At 40.5% G+C, this 23,009-nt stretch overlaps 1 protein-coding gene across 2 annotated transcripts in view; it reads right to left on the reverse strand.

Annotated features, from left to right (window-relative positions):
- The window catches only part of poln (polymerase (DNA directed) nu), an 81,259-nt gene that overhangs the window by 15,405 nt on the left and 42,845 nt on the right, over positions 1–23,009 (reverse strand). For both annotated transcript variants that reach the window (XM_085266593.1, XM_085266592.1), the window contains exons 19-23: positions 21,746–21,803; positions 15,400–15,477; positions 6,088–6,199; positions 4,068–4,150; positions 390–521 (exon numbers count right to left, since the gene is read on the reverse strand). In XM_085266593.1, coding sequence (XP_085122719.1) covers positions 390–521; positions 4,068–4,150; positions 6,088–6,199; positions 15,400–15,477; positions 21,746–21,803 — 463 coding nt within the window. The remainder of the gene's footprint in view (positions 1–389; positions 522–4,067; positions 4,151–6,087; positions 6,200–15,399; positions 15,478–21,745; positions 21,804–23,009) is intronic.

Consider the following 23,009-nt stretch of genomic DNA (forward strand, 5'->3'; position numbering starts at 1 on the left):
ACCATCAGACCCTCCAGCCCCTCCCCTCTTATCCACCCCGTCCCCTTCAAGTATTGACCCAGGGCAGTTCGTCTTCTTCCTGCCAATGCAAGCACATCTCCAGCCCATCCAGCACATCTCTTCATCTCCAGCCAAACACACACAAATCCACAGAGGGTGTGGATGCTTAAGAAACCTAAAGTCTGCTATGCATGTCAAAAGTGCAGGCCTAATCAGACTGACACACACAAACGCAAACAAACCAGCAAACACTTTTAATTTTTTCTTTAACTCTTGATATATTTCTACTGAGTTCTGTGAAGTAGCTTCTTTCCTTTCAGGAATACATATTCGTTAACCTTGAGGCAAGCTTCTTATTAGATACAACACGACTGTGAATGGACACAGACCTTGTTTGTGGCTCTGCTGGATGGTTCTCTGGATGAAGCCCTGGACGTCTCTGTAGGTCTGGAGGAAGCGATCTTGGAATTGGCTGGCCTGCTCACTGCTAACCCCCAAGATACCCGACAGACGCTCGCGACCTACATGTGATAAGACGTATCAGGGAGGAGGAAACAAACAGTTCAGTCAGAAAACTATGAAATTATTGATTTATTACAGCAGCAGGAGAGCAGAAGTTACAGTTTGGCGTCTAGGCTGCGAGCTCATCACTGCCCACAAACATAACACATATCAAACTGGCGAGTGATGAATAAAATATCCCCCCCGGAGCATGCAGGCAGGCAGCAATGCAGGGCAGCAGTGGCGCTGACATGCCAGTGGAGAGATGGGATATTTGAGAGGATGTGTTTAGTCTACGATGTCAGGAGACTCGGGTGTGTTAGGGTGTATGATGCAGTGTGCATTTCTCAAATGTTTTGAATTGGGCATGATGTAAAATACATGCATGTATAATCTGAGTAATGTCTGGTACATGCAGCGATTAGCTTTGTGACATTATTCACTTTCCTTGGATTTCCTCTCACATGCAAATTACTTGGAAGATGTATTCTCTGCAAGGAGAGTTTAACAGGTGGTGCTGATCACATTCACCTCAGTGGAGATAATTATAATTATTAGAATTCCTGACCAAAGATGGTGGCGACAGATAGGTGAGGCCTGAGGCCGAGAAGTTGAGAGGAGCTAAGTGAACAGAGGACAGACTGGACCAGAGGGCAGGAGAAAGGCAAAGGAAAAAAAGTAGAGCAAACTGAGGAGTGGGAGGATGAAAAGGAGAAGATAAAAGATCACTGGGAGACTTAGAGGTGAGTATTTGTGTGTCGAGATGAAGACTAGAACACAAAAACCTAGTGTGGATGTGTTTGCTCAGGAGGTGTTAAAGGTGTGCAGCCTGTAGCATGAGCACAAGAGCAGGGCCCGAGCAGAGGAGTGTAGAGGGTTTGCTAATGGGCAACACAGTTACTATGTGTGTTTTTCAGTGATGGTGACAGTGATTAAAGCAGGGACTCAAAATCACAACAATCATGTAACAGAAAACACACAGCCCTATTGTGTTGGATGTGTAGGATGTCTGACCTTCACAGACAAACATCAACTGTGATTGCAGCTTGACTATTGAAATGAGAAATATTTCTTAAAATCTGGATTCCTTGAAATAAATTTGAAAAAGTGGTTTAATACACCCCAAAAACATATAAAAGGCAGTAATTTTGACTTAAAGCACATCAGGGAGAGAATGTTTACTGGGTAGCAGTGTGATACAAGGATCTGGTCAATTACACAATTTAGATACTTTAAATTCAATAAAATTAAATAAAATCAAATAGACTTTTACTCAATATTAAGTCTGTATTTGCATTGACTGGCACATTTATGCAGGAAAGAATATATATATTTAGGTTTTTTTCTATTGACATAAATACTATAAAACATACAAATACATACATCATGCACTCATATCAATATTAAAATGTATATGAGTTGGTATGCCTGTATTGCAGGTAAACAGTTTTTTAAGGAAGTATTTTCAGAAATATCCCTGGTTCCCTGGTTTTTAGCAGGCGGATGTTGGATAGATATTAATTTAGAAAGCCCCCTGCTGGCCATTATAAAGAATGCAGGTTTAAGTCGCTTCCATATTGGCATCTTTTATGTACAGTCTATAGTCTATCCTACCTTTTGTCTGTCAGCATCATTGCGTGGCCTTCTTATTTGTGGCCCCACTCTATGTATGTATGTGTACGGCTGTGCCCCTCCTCCCTGACCCGATTATTGTCTTGTTGAGCAGGATTCTTTTAGTATTCTGTAACCATAGCAACACATCCCTCCATGAAGAGCCGTCTGTCTGCGTGGATCAGCGGCTCCTTACATTCCTCTTCTTGTTTCCCTCTCGGCCCCGCCTGCTCTTTGCCAGTGCATTTCCCCTACATTACCCTCTGCACAAATCGCCACATTTTCCCCTTTACTGTATATTTTGTTCATCTGACTACCCGCTCTCACGTTGTTGCCCTCTTTCAAACACTTAATACTGACTCTGCATTTTTTCTTTAACCTTTTCCTGTGCGATTTGTCCGTGCATGTTTTGCCCCGCACGCATGTCTCACATGAGTAGCTTTGATATGTGCCTCTCATTGTTGTTATTGTTAAGGGTTTATTGAGTTTACAAAAAATGATTCATTTAGTATCGCGTGTCTGAGAGTGACTGTGTTTGAGCTGTGAGTCCAGCTCAGACTGAAATGCCACAGAACAATAAACCATCAGATTGAGAGTGTTTTTTAATGAAGCATATTAAGTCCAAAGCATGAATCTTAAATGCAGATTCTGTGTTTCAGATCATTGTCGTGATATTGTCTAACAAATCCATAGGAGCAGTAGTTCGGTTAGGTCCAGTATAGTCAGAATAAGATTGTTATTTCCAACTACATACTTCATGTTTGGTGAGACATGATCATCTTTCCATGTGCAAACACAGAATACTGGAGACAGACAGAGCAGCAGCAAGACCACTGTACAGAACAGCGCACGCAACATTAATGACAGACTTTAACTAAAAAGAATGATGGGAGGGGCTGGGGTGGGTTGCAAAGTGGCTTGCAGACCAACGCAACCTCGAGGTGGTTATGGTGACAACAAGATTAAATAGTTTAACTTTATTTTACTCAATGTTGAAAGTAATATTATTTCTTTTTTTTTGCTTTGTCCTAAAGTCAATTATATTGTTTTATTAAGTGAATTTTTTCATGTCCTACTTTTGGTTATGTAGCTTCAGTTAAATCTATAATATTCTTGATCCACAGATAGAGACACATGCTGAGCCAGGACGCCAGTGGAGCATATTCTCTACCAAGTCATCTGGATCTACAACAAAACAGAATCAATTCTTTCTTTGTCCATGCTCCACCTCTCCAACAGCTTCATGACACTCATGGCTCAGACGTTTATGTGTAATCCTGATGACAAGCATACAAACAGCAGATATTTCAGACACCAGAATCAAACAAGCAAGCTCCTGTGACACTGATCTGTGGTCACGTGTGTCCATGTTCATAAGAAAATGCACCTGTGTGTGAACCATAAATGGGTCACAAGTCACACAAACAAGTCTCTTTAAGGGCCACATGGCTGTTTTATGTATTTATCTTCCTTTCAGCTCTCTTCTGTCTATTTTTATATTAATCTTTCCCTCCATCGCCCATCCCTTGATTCAGGACTGTGATTCAGTACATAAAAGGAACAGGAAAACAGCTACAGTATGTCCCAGCAGAAATCGCTGGACATTTATGAGTAAACACCAAGGAGCAACCTTCAGAGGTGGAAAACAAAGACAACGTAGAAATAACAAAAACTGCAGTTCCTCCATGTGCCGCTTAAAGCTGGCTTCAAAAAACAAAGTTGATCCACACAGAATAAAACTGCAGACTCTTCTTGCTGTTTTTCTTTCACTTAAGTGCTGCACAGCACTCTAAATTATCTATAATGCTGATTCATTTACCCTCTTTAAACTATGAACTGCTTGCATTTCAAAACCAACGACACTTAAACCTGTTATGCTTTCATTTGGAAACATACTCATCATTTGTCCTATTCATTGACAAAACCACTTTTCTGTGAGGTGTGTTTGTACTCACCTGCTCCATAAACAACAGAGTACACAACGCGTTTGGCATGCTCTCTGTCCTCAGATGTCACCTCTTTCTCACTCAACCCCTTCCTGAGAGACAGATTCAGAGAGAGCGAGAGATGCATTATTCCATTAGTGACAGAAATTTCACTAATATTTTATCCATTTTCACTGCTGTGGAAGTGAAGAGTTATGATTTAAAGTCGACTGAAAACACCGAAGTGATACTTGCTTTTAAAGAAAAACTGATGTTACAATAAAATAAGACTTTTTGTTTTAAAGACAAGTAAGAAAATGAAGTCTTTGGCTGACAAGTATTAAACATTTACAAATTAAAAGATGGCTACGACTAACGAGGGATGTGGGGTAAGATTTCTGTCACCAATCAGAGATTAAATATTGTTCAAGCTGATTGAGGTGTTATTGGCAGCAATTTTAAAGAAATGGCCAAAGTGACACTCGGCAGAGAAAGTAAAAAGACAGAAAGAGTAAGGGCAAAGATAAAAGCGAGAAAAAGCCCATCAGGCAACAGATTATAAGAGCAAGAAAGAGAAGCGCAGTGTGAGATGTAGACGTTAAAGCCGCATAAATACAGAAAAGAACAGAGGCTGCAGGAGAGGGGAAGACAGACAGTTATGTAATGTGACTTCCAGACAGCCGTAGTACTGGGGATCAGACTGGGTGGGATGACACGTCTGCAAAGTGGCATTTCTGGAGGGGCTGACAGGGAGCTGCCACAGCTGATCAGTGTTGAGGGAGTGCCCCACACATACCCACACTACAAGTCTGGTGAGCTTCAGTGCCAGCCTTGCATAATGACATGTGACTTCTTAGATATGATGACAGTACAGTACACTAAAATACCTCTCTGCTGTTTTCTCTCTGTGGCACACACACACATGCACAGATATGTATCTGTTAAATGACATGTGGGGGTAAATGGAGGCAACCTATGAGGTCCAAAAGTGAGCATTATCCTCCAATGACATCTGGCTGAAGAAAAAGCTATTCTGGATTTTCATTGCCCCCTGCTGGAGTGGCATCAATGCACTGAGTAAAAAAAAAAAACTGCAAAAATAAGTGCCTTTAATTCGTTGCAAGGCTAAATAACAAGCAGAGCAGCAAGTTGTCCTCTTAAAGAAGAAGTCCACATGATATTCAATCAATTCATTTTGTAATATGACAAAAACAAAAAATAAAAGTCCGGTAACAGCTATCTCTAATCAGAGAAAGCAGAGGAACATTACTGTGCTTTAGCTGAATGATGGCTGAGGCGAGGGTGAAAGTTGACCAAATATAAGTAAAAATGAGTGACAGAAAAGAAAAGAGCATAACAACAACAGGGGCAAGAGACATACATACACACCACAGCAAAAGCTGAGGGACAACTGGATGAGCAGAAGACTAATGATGCGATAGAAAGAGGAAGAGGTCTATAAGAGAAAGACACCGAGGTGGCGTAATCCCAGCGGTGCTGCGGTGACTCCAGTTAATTTGTTTAAAGGTGAAAGAGAGATAATGAAAGAGACACACTGCAAAGCCTCAGTGGAGCTGTTAATATGGTAATCTGTTTAACCGGCGCCCTCTGACACACACCTGTCTGAGATGGATGACAGGAGTGTAGGTATGACACACACCATATGCACATCATCAAAGAGACAGCACAGACCTGCACCAACACAGACACACACTCACAGAGAGGGGTAAGAATACACACTCACACACACACAAACTTCAAAAGCCCAACAATGTAATCAGCAGGATGACCAGCCCCGGGTGTCCTGCCCAGTGAAGAGAGACAGAAAAAGGCCGTTGGCATGGTAGTCATGGCAACCAGACTATTAGGATGTGAAGTGAAACAAGGGAGATTGGGAGGCAGAGAGGGAAGGAGAAACCCTGTATAGGACCAAAACTCACCTTGGCAAGTCGATCAAGGGAGAACCTGAGTGTGTGTGTGTGTGTGTGTGTGTGTGTGTGTGTGTGTGTGTGTGTGTGTGTGTGTGTGTGTGTGACTGATGGAGACCCACCACTGAGAGGCCAGCATGGTAAAGACGTCGGCCTGCGGGTTGGTAAAAATGCGAAGCAGCTCAGGGTCAGAGGACAGGTGGGCCAACAGGCGCAGCTCCACCTGACAAAAGTCTGACACACACATACAAACACACAGACACAGCCATGTTTATCTCTGACCGCAACCTCTAACGAAACTTCTCAGATTTAAGGTTTAATTCTCTGTCCCAAAACACGAGTTGAGTCTGTGAAAGGAGATTTACTTTGTGTCCCCACAACATGAGTAATCCCAGGCCACAAATACATGCCTTATTTGGTCATCATCTAATCACAACAACTCCACAGAAAGCAAAAGGAAAAGCTTTAGATTGTGAATATTTTAAAAAGTGTTTGACATTTTGGGCAAAGGGCTTTTTCACTCACTGGCAGTTTTGAAGATCAATACCACTTTCATGTCTGGATAGTCGATATACAGCTAGAGCCAGCAGTTGGTTAAAACAGCAAGTGTGTTTCCTTTTGAAGGTAACAACATCCTACCACCTCCACATGAAGTTACTCCCTTTTACTGTTTACAATTAATCTGAGACATTTCTATCAGAGGAAAGTGTTACTGGTGCGAAAACTACTACTTTCTGTTCCCCAACCTGCCCTCCTGAGTGGAGCAATCAATACAGACACCAAGGTCTAAAGAGCGAGAGCTTCCAGGAAGAAATAAGCGCTAAAATAAAACTGTGTGTAGAACATATCTGCGTCTTTGTGAGCCACGTGTTTCTACCAGCTGTTGATGCCAGTGTTCGATCACCAAACCAAAATGTATATGTCAAACTGCTAAGATTAAAGGTGATTAAAGACACAGTTAAAGCAGCCACTCCACAGTCCACGGGTGGTGCCATAGAGGTTCCCAGTTGGATCCAGTTGGACCAGGAGGAACCCAGGGCATTTCATCCTGGTATCTAACAGAAGTCAAGCTACTGTTGATTAGCATGTGGAGGCCTGTGCTATCCCCCCAAAATATGCCTTTCCATACAATCACTGACCCACATGATAATGGTGCTAATAGCATAACATTCACCATGGCATCTGTATAGTCTTTCATGTCTGTCACACATGCTCAGTGTGGACCTGCTCTCTTCTGAGACTGAAGCACCAGAGGCAGATCTCCCAGTTCTGGTGTTCCAGCCAATCATGATGCACGATTCTGGGCTGTGAGCACAGATCCTACTAAAGGACATCATGCCCTTATTCTGTTCATCCTTGCACAAAGAAGCACATACTGGGCCTGTTGTTGTGTTGTCTTGTTGCCTCTCCACTGCAGGATTTGTCACTTTCATTTGCACCAAAACAGGTGAAATAGATTCACAATGGTTTCTAACTAACTGGACTGACTGATATTCCTGAAGTTTAACTTTAATTGTGTTATCCATTCCTGAAATGAATCTCACATAACCACAGAGAGTACATAAAACAGCAGTAGTCCGAGTTCGCTACTTACTTGACATTTGACTTCAGTAAACACTTTGCTGGGGAGTTTATGACCTCAATTGCTAGTTTAAAAGTTAGGTTATAAAACATAACCTGGCTCTGATCCCCCAGTCAGAGCCATTCCTCACTAAGAACATGTGGGTTTAAAATATAACAAAACAAAAAGATGGTTAACAATGTTCAAATCATGGCTTTAAAGCAAGACTTCCCAAACCAAAGGTGCATATCACAGTCTCATATCCATCATTTATATTAGGGCTGAACGATATATCGCATTTGCGATAATATCGCGACATGATCAAGTGCAATTTTCTAACCGCAAAGGCTGCGATTATACTCTGGACATGTCCAAATTCATGGGCTGCATCCTCCTGAGGCCGCATTTGTAGACCGATTACATCACAGCGACGCGCCGAAGGCTGTCCAAATTCGTAGACTCCTCCGAATGTAGCCGACAAATGCGTCCTCCTTTTCCCCGAATTTGAAGGATGGGTCGGGTGTGTCCTTCGTGGCCTACCATATCCCAGAAGTCATAGCGCGGCCCAGCCAAACTCCAGTTTCCAGCAATGGCGGCCGCTACTAAGTTTTAAAATTACTCATACTAATCTTTCTGGGTCACAAAATAAACTTTTAACATATTTTCAGGCGAGAAAGTAGTTGTGTAAACATCAAATATCTGCTCGGTTTATCAAGATATCCCATATTTGCAAAAGTGCTTCGACGTTTTCAGAGGCGTCTGCTACCCACCAGCTCGATAGCTAGCCGGGAGCTCGAGGGTTACTGATGCGGCCGAGAACGGCACAACTCCCGGCACATCATTTTCAGATCACCGCGGAGTTTCGCTGCTCGGGTTAAACGTAATATATAAGTCACTTAGACAACCTAAAAATGTTATTGTTGGGCTTTTTTCAGTGTTTTGTTTGTTCGTGAGTAAATCGGTTTGGCTGAGATTAAAGTTATTAGATTAGATAAAATAAAACTTTATTAATCCCCCGGGTGGGTTCCTCCTTGGTTTTCACACAGCTGACTAAACGTCAAACAGAAAACTTATTAAACAGAAGTATGAGACAGTCGAGAATTTACACCAGTGTCTGGTTATATTTTAGATAGCAAGAAGCAGACGGCTGAGTTTATTAAACTCCACCGAGACAGCGGTGACGCTAATCAGAACTAGACCGTCCAATTTCACGCCTTTAAACTTTAAAGGCGTGTTTGTGTGTGTGTTTATACAATTGCTATTATGTTTGCGCTTTATGTGTAATGTTACTGACTGCAGAGATCAGTAAGATGTGTGTATTTTTTATTTATTAGTTTTATTTATTTAATATTATTTTTTAATTGAATGACTGTCTAGTAGTTCACAGATGTCGAAAAACTGAGTGTGGTAAAGCCACTGATTTTGTTTATGTATATTTCTGCAATCTGCACATTGTACTGACTTTCATTTTAATGTTTACACCAGGGTTCCTTGTCAGCACTTTATGCTCAGATGTTTGTAAGCTAAAAATAAACTATTGTGTATGTTCAAATATACTGTTGTGATTGAAGAAGTTAAATAAAAATGTCAGTCATCAATTCATGCATCACCTCATGTCATCATAACAGAGGTCTGTCTTCCAGGAAAGAACAGTTTAAAATTAATGTAATATAGTATTGACCATACTATATGATGTATTGCTTGTCTTTGTTTAATAATACAGAAGACAAAGACCTTAAAAAATAATCGCATGTCGCATCGCAATCGCAATATTGGGGCAAAAAATCGCAATTAGATTATTTTCCATAATCGTTCAGCCCTAATTTATATACAGGCTATGGAGACAACACAGACAAGGCAGCCAGATTTACAATCAAAGTTTTCAGTGTCTACTCATGTAAATCAAAAGAATTGATCCAGAGGCGCTCAGCACATTTACTGACCCCGACGATCTAATTTTAGCCAGATTCAGTGAGTGCTGAAAACCAGCTGGAACATCACAAAGAGCACCTAGAGAGATTTTGTGTTGGCACTTTGGATGAAAGTAATCTTTCTCCCATTATTCCTGCCATTACCGGCCTGGGAATAAGCTACTTTCCTTACAAACATCTGCTTTATTGTTCTGATCTGGAAAACCACTGTGACTTAGTGCATAAGTTTCCACTTAATAGCACAGCCCTGAGCTTTTTCAGCCGAGTACTTTAAAACTTTACTGTACGCAGGTGTCAAAAAACTCCCAACGGGAGCTGACTTTCTTACGTGACAATGTAATGAAGCATGCTGCAATTACACTATTGTATCTTGCTCCCTAATTCTCCATAATGCCCCTAACAACAGGGTTTCCTGTGAATACATCAATTTGATTTCACAAGGCACTTTGATTTTACTTTCCATGTCATAGCGTAATTGACGTGATTTGGATCCATTTCACTGCATCCGCCTCAGAGTGAACAAACTCTGCCACGTAAATGTGGGCTATTAGGGAAAGGACACGCAACTTTCTACATAAATGCTGTTATTAAAACCTGATGTGACTATGGGCAGCGCACATTTAAATGTCACACTGACTATAAAGTATTTTAGTTCATCTAATGGTAATTACATTTAGGCATTTGGTGAACGTGTCACCAAAATGATAAGGCCATGTACTGTGAATGACTTTCATGCTGTTTAAACTCATTGATCTCCCAAGAGAACTCACGAACTAAAGAACAAGCTAATATCGACCTACCGTGGTCACGGCCAAAGTTTTAAATAAGTCACTGATGGCATCAGTCTACTCTAAATGCTTCGTTTTAAACGGTTTATTTTACTTGTAGCTCTGTATGATGTCATAGGGAGGGATTAACGTGGCCACCTCAGGCTCACAGCTCTGTTATAAGACCATAAGCTGCACCCAGAGAAATATGTTTTCTTCAACCTTAAAAAAGCTAAAACAGTATTTTAAATAAATCTGATTCTTACTTGCAATCCAAAATAGGTGAAACGCATATTTTTAAAGACTAATATTAGTCAAAAAACCAAAATAAAAAAGTGGCAAATAAAATAGAGATAGGAGAGGAGTGAGTAACTGCAAAAGAGGAAAACAGTTTCATGGGAGTACAACTGCAGATCAAATACATGAATAAATAAACAAATAAATAAATAAATAAAATACCTGAACTAAAAAGGCCTCTGACACCTGACCCATTTCGGAAAAGGCCTTTTCATAAGCAGAAAGATAACCAGAGGCTGAAACTACGGACAAACACAAAGAGTACACAACATGCGCACAGATGCAAACACAAACACACAGATCAGCATGTTAGGGCAGCTGCTCTCTTGTCAGTTTGGTAGATCTAAATTGAAACACCTCTTAAGATGTAGTCACACATACTCACACACAAGGAAACCCAAACACACATTTCTATTCACTCTGACAAAGCCACTGCAGTACATTACATTTACTGGTATTCCAACCAGACAGATCCCTTTCCTTTGCTTCCCTGCTCCAAAATCAAATTAAAGTCAACCAAATGTGGGGAAAAGAAACTGGAAACAGGCAGAGGAAAATATTCACTCAGGATAAAAATACCAGCTGCGGTAGGTTTCTGTTGGTGTATATGTGGATGGTGTTCTGAGGATGAATATTTTATATCCTAGTGCATTAAAAATAAGCAGCATTAAATTTGTCATTATTGTGCTAAGTCTGACAGTTTATGTAATGCTGATTTCAGGTCAAATCATTCAGTCCTACAAAGAAGGGAAGGAATTTGTAATAGCCTCCCTCGACTGCTCGGCTCACAATGTGGGTTCAAACAAACACTGATTTCCATTTAGCCAAGCTCCGAGTATAAATTGCAAAGGAAATTTTAAAAGGGATGGATAAAGGCAGAGACTCCAGGGGGTTGAATGAAGAAAAGAAAGCAGGGTGGAGGGGTGATAGTGAGGTGAAAGATGGAGGAAAAGAGACAGAGTCTTGGTTCTGCTGAGATGAGCGAGGGAGTTTCTAAAGATATCATCTCATTAATGTTTCATGAGCTCGATCACACTTCCTCCAAGCATGGCTGGCAGCCTAAGAAACATATTGCTGACCAGGATCCTTGTGTGTGTGTGTGTGTGTGTGTGTGTGTGTGTGTATAAAGAGAAACAGAAAGGAGAAGAGAAAGTTTCTGGGCTGATATTATAGAAATATATGCAGCTAGAGTATGAAACACGTGAATCTGTGATCCTGACTTAGCCTGTGTGTGGTCTATATATGTTCTCCAAGGCCTGCAGTCAGGAAACCTTGAATCGATCCACACAGAAATAACCCTGACAGACAAAACGCTTCTCTTTAACTCAACCCTGCTTTGTTTCTACAGCACTGCACCCACCAGTAGTGCAAGAAGCTCATGCTAGTGACAACTTGACACGACTTAAACATTAATATGGACAGCATATTAAAAGAAACTGAGTAGTAGTGCCATTAGTTTTTCATGATTGAGAATAAATTCTAGAAAGAGAAAGCTGCTGATATTTTTAAATATATATTCTTTGTACATTTTTTGTGCAAATGCAGCCAGGGTTTATTCAGGAAAGAAAACAGTATCAGGATCAATAGAGGTAATCTCCCTGTAATCTGTTCGGCACTTTATTTCTTTCATTGTTTCTTTATTCTGATCAGCTTTGCTCTGTCCTCTTCTAATACTGTTCAGCTTCAGTTTGTGATAAAGAAATAAATGATTTTTTTAAACTGAGCTGCTGACTTTGAAGCTCAAAAGATACCATGGAGTAAATGTAAACAATTTCAGTGGTTCCACCAATGAAAAACTTCATAATTTTTACCACTTGTACTTAAAAAAACAGGCTTCAGAGACTTAAAGCCAAATTAAAGCCAGGGAACTAATAAATATGCTACATGAGCCATGTTTGGAGGTCAAGGTGAATTTGTTTCTCTAAAAACTTAACTTAAATTATAATTAAGTTAGCAGATTATGAGTCATGCCCGCACACAGATGTGAACAAAGTCAGCCTTTGATCTCTAAAATGTCTGCTGATACTGTAAAAGAGCACATTATGCAGCTGCTATTAACATTTTAATTTACCTTCAACTTTGTCATTCATCTGCCTGTTTGATAGTCAAACCATTTGAAAAGCTTCATAACATATTTCAATGAGGCTTTTTCTAAATTAAAATCTCTGATGAAAAGCTTGCAGGATGGCCAAAAGTATTGCTTTTATCAACTTAGAAAGCTAAAGAAATGAAAATAAAACCAATCTAATTGCAGGCCTTTAAGAAGGCTTGATGAGGGTCGGAAGCTTGCCTTGTTCTCATCTTGGCTAGCTCCCTTTCTTCCTCACTCTGCAGCTCCCACACACCAGCAGACATCTCCCAACAGAAAACAAACGAGTTCAGAAATGTAAAAATAAACAATGACACATCAGATGCACACAGGTTGCTTTGGGAAAGGGAGGATGTTCAAAATGTAGTACGAAGAACAGTTTGTTTATCTTAGGTGAAATGGGGGGGGGTAGGAATCAATAGACACACACTGCTTTTACAGACTAGAAATTAATATTCAGATACCTTCTGATGCGTCTCATTGAACTTTTTATAAGGACACAGGAAAGGAACAGCGGTTGCTTTCCTGTGTAAACACACACACGGATACACACACTGTACCAGTTCCAGTTTGGAAAGGACATCAGAGGACATGCAAGTGGCGGGGCTCTGCGAGGCCTCCCTCGGAGGGGTTGTTTCCATGGCAATCTTGCCTCTAAGTCCATGTTTTGGTGTGGGCATGTGTTGGCTTGCTGGCGCGAGCGTGTTAGAGCCTCCCTGCTCTTTGTGTATGTGTGGGATCCTCACTCTTACTCTGCTGCTGTCCTCATGCTAACCCTGTTTTATCTGCCTGGTTATGTAAGTGTGCCACACTGTCAGGACCAGCAGACACCCCGGCTTGCCACAAAGCTCTCCCAGACTGACAGTGTCCCGACTCTGCCCTATCTGCCTGCACAGCTACATCACCATTGCACCCAGGAGTGACCTTCTGATGCCAGTCGAGGTCATGTCAGCAAAAGAGGGCTGTTTGGGCTCACAGTTAGAAACTTCAGCTGAAGTACGGGACCTGAAGTCAGAACACTGATGCTGCAAATGTTTGTCAGAAAATAAAAGAAGATCAGTGAAACTTGTGTAATGCTTTAGAGTCAGATCTTTGCAACATGCATTAGTTGATAGGCAATTATATACCTGCTGATAAGAAACATGTATAATTAATGTATAATAAAATATTTAACTAGGAAGGACTCTCTCTTTAGCTGCAGTAGCTACAAAAAAACACTTAGGTCAATAAGCACAGAGCTGAATACCAATAAATACATAAATAAAGCATATAACAATTCTAATAAAGTAGCCTTTAATTTGCATTCTTAAAATGTCTATGAACTTTTGCCAGGTAATTCCTGAATCTAAATTCAGAAAAACCTGAGGTTATTGTACTCTGCCCTGAAATTCCAAGAAATACAGTATCTAATCAGATGCTTACTTTGGATAGCTTTACCTTGGTCTCCAGCCACACCGTGAGGAGCCTTGGAGTGATTTTTGACCAGGATATGTCGTTCAGTGCACATATTAAACAAATATGAAGAGCTGCTTTCTTCCATTTGCACAATATCTCTAAATTTAGAAATATCCTATCTCAGAGTGACGCTGAAAAACTAGTCCCATGGATTCCCATGATGCACTGAGTGTTTATTCTTCACTCAGCATATGTTTATACACTCTGCATTTAAAGATGAATTATTATTCATCTGTGGCTCTTTTGTCCTGTCTTCCTCCCCTCACTCCTAACCGGTCACAGCAGATGGCTGCCCCTCTCTAAGTCTGTTTCTGTTGGAGGTTTTTCCTTCCCACTGTCGCTTACTGTCTGCTCATAAAGGGTTGTTGAATTGTTGTGGGTTTCTCTGTATTATTGAAGGATCTTTACCTGACAGTATAAAGTAGCTTGAGACAACTGTTGTTGTTTGGTGCTATTTAAATAAAACAGAATTAAACAAGTGATTTTGTCTAACAAGGGCTTATGATGCTATAATTAACACCTTATCGAGCATAATTAACACATAATACATGCTGCTATTGTATGACAATTATCTTGTAAGTACCTACAATAGTCTTATTACAACTGACATTTATTACTGAGACCTTTCTTTTTACTAAGTGTTACTGAAAAGGCTTTAATTAGTCTTGTTTTACTCACATATCTCATTTTAATCTGGGCTGCTGTCAAAACAGATGTTCATACTCTTCCCACTAGGCTAGGCTACAAAAGCAGAACTAATGCTGGCACTACTACGGTGCAGCAATTCTTTCACTCTCTTAGACGTAGTTACTGTCTGGCTCGACAGTAAATGCAAAGACATGCCTGAGCAGGTAATTTCTGTCGACTCGAGAATAAATGATGTGTCAAAACATGAGCAGTGATTAAACTGCTCATGTACTCTAAGTACAAGTACAGGAGATACCTTTGTGTCCAAAGCAACATTGGGTTATTCTGCACTGACAAAGTGCATTTAAAGAGATCCGATACGCTGTATGAATCCCAAAATAAACAGATCTCTGGAATCAAAAACAAACACAGGAAGATAAAGATACCAAATGACTCTATAATATCATTTCACATGCACTTAATTAGGTTGAATTACAAGTCGTTCCATGGTGTAGTCGTGTACACATCCACTGGCAAGTAAAAAGGCTGCTGGTTCAATTCCAGCCAGAGACACAAATCCAATTTGGGGTTATGGCACAAAGGGCATTTGGTATAGAACTTTTCTAAATCAAACGTGTGGTGCTACCTGCTGTGGGAACAAGCGAGGAGCCAAAAAGGTTATGTTTTGATACTTCCCATTTCCTCACCTGCAGCAAGAAACGTGCAGCCCTCCTGAGGAATGAACATGGCCCGAGGATGCACAGTCACCACCTCGTCTTCTTTTCCTTTGAGAACCAAACACAGGCGCTGAGGAATAACTCTGTAAATCATCATTTACTGTAAAGCAAGAGATACTCCAAACTACAAATGTATAACTATACACAGGTTACAGCCTCTTGTCACTTGTCCTCAAGGCTGGATTCAAAATAGGTTTTTGCATTAAAAGTTGAAGGTGAACAAAACTTCTTGTCCAATTAACAAGAAAAAAATTATAATACACATTTCAAATGACTAATTATTGTTTTTCCAACTTAATGCAATTTATTCATTTATGATAGGATATCAACACTAATTTAGCTTGCTAGTTCATTGTTATGGAGGTATAAAATTACCCTTATTAAATTAAATTAAAGTGAAATAAAATCTCTTCTGGATCCCACTTTTACTGCTCCCTGTTTATTCTTATTTCCCCATAAACAGCTAATTTAATTACTTTTTAATGACCTCATATACTGCTAGCTTAATTTATAAAAATGTAAATATAACATAGATGTGACATAGAACATTTTTTAGGTATTGCTGTTTAAAAGAGACAGGGTGGCTGCTATCAGAGTGCAGGAAAGTTTAAATGCATACTGTATACAGACAGCTTGTTCTTAACTTACTCTTATCTGTGTTGTGATGTCGTTTATTAATATTTTTAATGCGATAATACTGGCTTTAAATAAAAAACTACTCAGTGAATGCCATCTGGTTTGCTTCACAGGTCTTTTATGGCTCAGTCACACTGGAATAAAAATAAAACTCACGATTTATTACAAACAGACTGAATGTAATTGCCAACTTGACCCCAGTTAATACCAAACTGCTGGCAGACTGACTCCGTCTAGCTGCTGTTTTATCGTCACCTTCATGCACCAAAGTTGCTTTGAAGATGGCAACTGACTATGAGCGTCCGCAAACCAGGTTCCCGTCTTTGAAGCGACCATTTCAAAGGCAAGATAAGCCACAATCTTAGCTGTTTTGTGGTCTTAGTCACTGTTTTCCCCATTGTGACTATAACATTACTGGACCATTGATCCACTGAGTGTTAATGAAGGTTATGCACTCTTTGTGCAATCAAAATGTCAGGCATTTAATAAATAATGATCAATATACTGTAAACCACACAGATGCTGAGCTTAATGTCTTTGCCCGCTTTATCACTTCCCCTTCTTGTTAGAAATGCCATGGCTAATTGAATTCAAATTCATTTGACCCACTATATATATGTGTAGAATCTCAGTGTGTAATGTAGGGATATCTTTCTCGGCACATTTAAAACCATGAACAAAACTGAATGAAGAGTTTGTGGAGTATACAGAAAGAGACACTCAGAGGAAATGTAAGCAGGGGATTTAAAGGAGCAAGAAAAACACTTGTATCCGACTTCATAAAGGGTTAAGTTACGCTGCTGCAATACACCTTTAAGAGGAACCCAATCAGGACCAGGCTATCACAGCCCTGTGCTGAACTGAAGTGCTGACCTTTGTAAGGGAGAAATGACCACAATAACAGCCATCACACTGTGTGAACCATCACGGCCCACGTCAGCGTGATTAAAATCCCACTAAAGCTGCACACACACACAAATATCATAAACACAAACTGATGCACTGCTATCCTTTGTGATTAGTGTCTCCACCTCGCACCTCAAGTCACAAAGTGATAACTGATAGGAGAATGACAGAGGGAGGGAAGCAGGGATAGTGATGGAGGAAGAGCGCGGATGATACGAGGGATGTAGCAGAGGCTGAAGAGGATTTGATGACAAGGACCTTTGGGAGCCTGAGTGAGAGGGGAGCAGAGGTGCTGATGTTAGCACCTATGAATCACTCACACAGGAAGAAATAAAAAAGGCACTGAGAGGACAGAGATAAAGCAATAAAGCTGAGTGCAGCACCAATGGCTGTGCCTGACAGCAGCGGTGTCTGTGTCAGTGGTCACGCCAAGACGGACGGACTTGTTTTAATGTTTTATTCATCATCTTGTGTTTGGGACTCGCTGTCAGCCGGCTGATCTGGTAGCTGTGAAGCAGGCAAGGATTAAACTGACTCTCCAGATACCAGATGACCTCATAAAAGCAAGGAAATCCATCCTTAAATAGGAGCTAGTAATCTGTCACAAGCTCTTTGCATCACAGGTGCATGAAACAAATGTTAGGTTGAGATGTTCAGTCAGAGACATTATAGAAGGGAGGCACAGCAATAAAGGAATGAAAAGAAAATATAATATAAAAGCAAAGACTGTAGTTTTCCCGCCTCTGTCCCCAAAGAGACAATCAACAGCTGGAGTGCTAAACATGATCAAAATGTGTTGTTGAGCTGACATACGCATTACAGCTTCAACTGTACGTCGATAACTATCTGGATAAAGACTCAATCTTTGTAATTCAGCATCTGTACATTACCACAGAGGATTTTAATGTTGTAATGTTGTAATAAGAGTATTTATTCTGATTCGGTTTCTACACTTTTTATCACTTTGTGGGCCCTTAAATTAAAGTTATGGCTCTTTTCCCATTTGTTTAGACAGGGGCCTTAAAAACTGCCCAGAGACATCATCAAGTGCCAATCAAAGATTTACTGTACCTGGGTAAAAACAGATTAATTACACTCGATTAATGTGTCGTGAGTGTCTAGTTTAGTTTATGGGATTTGGAATTTAACAAATCCAGTTCTTTAATAAATGATGGTTGTGAAACTTAGAATATATAAATATAAATGTAATGTAAAGAAATAATGTCTTAAAGGATTTAAGACAGATTCAACATCATTTTTAACATTTTAAGCTGCATTGATATGAAATAAAAAGCACTGATGAACCCTGTTCTGGACAGAGCTTCAACCTATAATCTACTTATTCGGCCTATAAACTGAAGAAAACTTCGTCTGCTCTTGCTCTTGACGAAGGCGGTCGCACTTTTCTCCTCTCCTCCTCCTCTCCCTTAGCTTCCCTGCTTAGCCTCTTATGTCCTTGTCTAGTCTTGTGTTTTTTGTATTACTTTTCCCTGGAACATTCTCTCACAGTCTGTTCTCTAAAACCTAAAAGAGGAATTATGGATTGGATCAACTGGACCCTAGATGCAATTGACACCCCTTCTCAACGAGAAGTCTGGGCTCGGGTGAGCCTGAGTGCTGATGATATCTACCTATTCGGAACCATGGTAACAGGGTTCTTGCTGATCGGAGCTGGCTTGGCCCTGGCTTACCGAAGAATTAAGGAAGCGGAACCGGCTGTTCAAACCCCCACAAGGCTGCCCGCTGGGATTGAAACGATGGGACGAGGCGTGAGTTTCTCAAAATGGGCTCATTGAGTGCAGCACGGATAAGATCTTGGAGAGGCTACGGCTGCTGTGAATACTCAGAATAAGATCTCTGACTGCAGACTGGATTACATCTTGGAAGGGCTAGCCCGGAATAACATCTCTGGGCGCAAATTGGATGACATCTCGGGGAGGCACACTGCCGTGAGTTCTCAGAATCGGCTCCTTGAGCACAAGAAATGACAACATCACAGAACGCAAGTATGGCGAAGCTCGCGGCTCTCCAACAGGAGATTGAGAGACCAGTGTTGGACTGTAGAACTGCTTTGAAATTCATATGAGCTGTTCGCACTAAAGTAAAAAATACCATCACTTATGCGGATACCCCTTTGGCGCCAGCTGCTGTCTCAAGGCTGGAGCTGAACAACAACACCCTGATAACGACTGTGTCAGGTTTTGTATTGTTGATTGTCATTTATGCTTAGAAATATCTACTTATATATGCTTAGAGTTTTATAATTAGTTTTAGATTGGTAGAGGGTTGATCCTTAATAGTCTGCAAACTTTGTGTGCATTCCAGAGCACTCTGGGAGCACGAGAGAGGTCGTACCTTGTCTTATTGTTTTATGGTAGGATAACGTATCTATATCTGTTTTAGTCTAAGTGCCTTTTGTTTAGATAAACTGCTGGACTTCCAGACCAGCAGGTTTAGGGAAGTTATTTATGGGGTCACACTCTGACCCCCCCACACACACACACACACACACTTACACAACGCACAGGCAAGGTACTCAATGTTTGTATGTCGACGTCATATGTTAATGAACCTATGTATATTCATGTAACCTCAATAAAAGAGCGGTGTTACGGGGGAGCAGACGAGAGCAACTGGGGTCAAGCAAAGGAACGGCGTTTGTCCGGTTCTCTCCCGTGCACGAGAAACATGAAGAACTTTGCCTACTTCGTGTCTTGCTTGCTGTGTAATTATATTGTCTTCAACGTTCCAGCGAATAGGTTCAAGCTACAAACCTATCAGACTGTGTTTAGTCTGTTCTTTCCCATTCCATGCAAGGCCACCTGGGTTGGCTGGAAGACTGTTATACACTGACACTCATCCCCCCTCCCTTTCCAAACGCCTTCAACGCTTATTCCCTTCCGATGCTGACGGTGGATCAAGGAGACCAGCACACGCAGGCCCGGATGTACTGTCTAAATCGGCTGTCTCTCACCCTTTACCCACCCCTGTTGCTTGTCATGTGTTTCTTTGGTGTATTAAGAGTTTTTTCATGTGCTATGTGCAGAGGTGGGGTTTTTTTTCTGTTCTCAAACTGATCTCCCTGTTGGAGCTCAGTCTGAGGGGAGTTATTTTTTTCTCCTTATCCTTCCTCATGTGGTGCATTTTCCATTGTTATACCTCTCTGACCCGTCTTCCCCATGTGATGTTTTGTGTAATGTATGTATGGTCTGATGGTAAGATGGCGCCGCCATTGCGTGCAATAGGTCGGCAGCCTTATGAAATTTCCCCTTGTAGAACTAATAAAGGTATATCAATTCAAAATTCAATCCAATTCAAGTTTGCCATCATAGCCAAATTCTGTCATAGAGTAATTTTTCTGTAGAGTTGTCAAAAAACTTTCATGTAAACTGAAGACTCCTGCTGTTTTCATGCTGGCAGTTTGAAAGTATTTACCAAATATTATAGTGTGCAGCAAGGGAAAATCACAGTAATTAAAGCTTGGAGAAAGCCTGACAAGAACACTTACTGGGAAAATAATCAGGTCTAAAACTGCCAAGTGGATGCTTGTGTTCATATGGATCATGAAAGCAACACCACATGCAGAACGGAGATAGACTGGTTTTCTGTGTATGATACACTATACAAACCCAAGTTTGTATTTTAGTAATAAATGCAACCTTAATAATGCATCCAGAGATGTTTTAATGAAAATGCGCTCTAAGAAGGAAAAATATTTCACATTCTGGTATGTTCATTTGAGGATCTTGGTACTATGTGCAGAATTACACAAACACCCATCATTGGCATGAATGTCATGTTACGTTTGGGTTTTTAATGACTTCTTGGAAGTGCTCTTTTCCCAGGGTGGAATGATTGCGCAGCATACAACTTTAATGACTTGGTGCACAAGTTTGAATTTATTTAGATTTTCTCTAATTCCCACAGGGTCAAAGGTATACCTTCAAGCTACAGCTACAACCCAAACACCTTCTGGAGAAAAGTTTTATGTGAGATGTGAAAAATATCCAATCAGAATCAAGCCAGAAGCTTCTTGATGGCTACCTAAAGTGTCTGGTGGGCGTGGAGAGGATATTTAATGAGGTGTCCGTGTAGAATGTATGCATAAATTTGAGCTTGTATATATTCTTTTCACCCTATGCGGCTATCTGAAAATCCAAAATAAATTTAAACTTGTGCACCCAACTCTTTTTAAAAGTCATTTAAGTTGTATCTGGTACTATCGTTCCACCCTGGAAAAGAGCAGTTCAAAGAAATCATTAAAAACCCCAATTTACCGCGACATTCATGCCCACGATGAATGGATGTAAACTTCTGAGCTGTACGTCCATAAAACTGATTATTATTATAATTAAATGCAACAAACTGCATTTTTAATTATCCACAGGCTGAAATCAGAAGTGTGCTACAGCTGCAGTCCTGAACTAACAAGCAAAACAAGAAGAGGCTACAGCAGGGGGGTAGTACACAAACATGTAGGAAACACATTTGACACAGTTTGGTAAGAAGGCCTTTGCTGCTGCTGCTTTATCGTCCTTTGGGTTTGTTTTTTTTTAACTTGTTCCAGCTTATTCTGCATGCTCCAAAGGAGGTCCTCCTCACTCTCTAACATACACTTGCACTGCACTTCCAATGCATCATTGTCACTCTCTGAGGTGTGTGGGAGGGTTTTTTGCTCTCTCTCTCTATTATAATAAGTGTGTGTGTGTGTGTGTGTGTGTGTGTGTGTGTGTGTGTGTGTGTGTGTGTGTGTGTGTGTGTGTGTGTAGCATACCTTGGATGTACTGCTTCTTGGTGATTTGAAGTGGCTGCCTTGGCAGGGCCTGGAAGTTCTAGTTTAGGAGAAGACATATTGTGTAAGTCAGATGGAGTTAACTCTAGACCTGTAACAGTGTCTCATTATTCCGGGTCTCCCTGTTCCTCTAAGTTATTCTCTGAAGAACCCTGAATAAGATGATCTAACTATACCTATGAAGGAAAGGTCAGAGTGCACAGTACATCTACAGACACTTGGAGCATGCTTATTAAAGCTACAAAGAAGACACAAGGTAGACAAGTAGTGTCTTTAGTCTGCAGTACTTTTGATGTTATGTGTTTTTATGGAGTATGTCAGAAATCCTCCTTTCAAAGTGTTTAAAGGAAGAGTAAAAAGAGTCCAAATCAAAGTAGCAGACTTCCAAAAAGATTCCCAGACTTTTAGTTTCAAGTTTAGATTGAGCTACTATGAAATTGGATCCTACATTTTCCACAAAGCTAACTGGGAGCATATTTTGTTAGGTTATATTTTGCCAGTTATACTTTCCAACTGGTAATGGTTTGATTTTGGCTTTGATTTAATTGTTGTTTTTATGCTTTAGTGTTCCAGTTTTCTGCCATGTTTGCCATGAGTCGTCTTTGTCTGCATGTAGTATGTGTAATCTTGTAGGTTGTTTCTTGTTCTTGGTTTTACTTCCTGGTTGGTTGTCTTGATTAGCTTCACCTGTGTCTTGCTTGCCCCTAATTTAGACTCTTCTATTTGTCTTCAGTGTATAAACAGTCCTGCCTTATTCTTTGTCTTAATCTCGCTATCATTTGCGTCATCTGTTATGACTTTCCATGTTTATTACCTCTATGTGTTTTGAATTTTACAGCTTTTTGTTCATCTACAGTTACTTTTTCTGAACTGTGGGCATCAGTATGAATAATTCTTGCTTTTAGTTTTACTCTAAATTTTTGCTGTGTATTTGGGTCCTTGGGACTTTTTTTCTGTGACAAATGCTTGTTGTAAAAAAAATGTATAGCCTAGGCTTGGTTTCTCAGATTTGGTTTCTCAGACTTCCAATATACCCACACCTTTAACGGATGCTGTACTTCAGGAAATTCATGGTTGCAGATGTCTTTATAGGGTTAGGGTTACATGTAGCTTCTCTGTTTGGCTTCTCAAACAAGTGTTACTTTTGCATCCAGTTGACACCGTGTTGTTAAAGACTAAGCCTGATATGTGTTCTGAATTTGGAGAGTGTAAAGTTATATGGATGTAAGGATTAATGTCACACTCA

The sequence above is a fragment of the Mchenga conophoros genome, linkage group LG3, assembly GCF_057382185.1.
Source record: "Mchenga conophoros isolate Kocher_MC1m ecotype Shallow Benthic linkage group LG3, M_conophoros_male_GT1.1, whole genome shotgun sequence".
NCBI lineage: Eukaryota > Metazoa > Chordata > Actinopteri > Cichliformes > Cichlidae > Mchenga > Mchenga conophoros.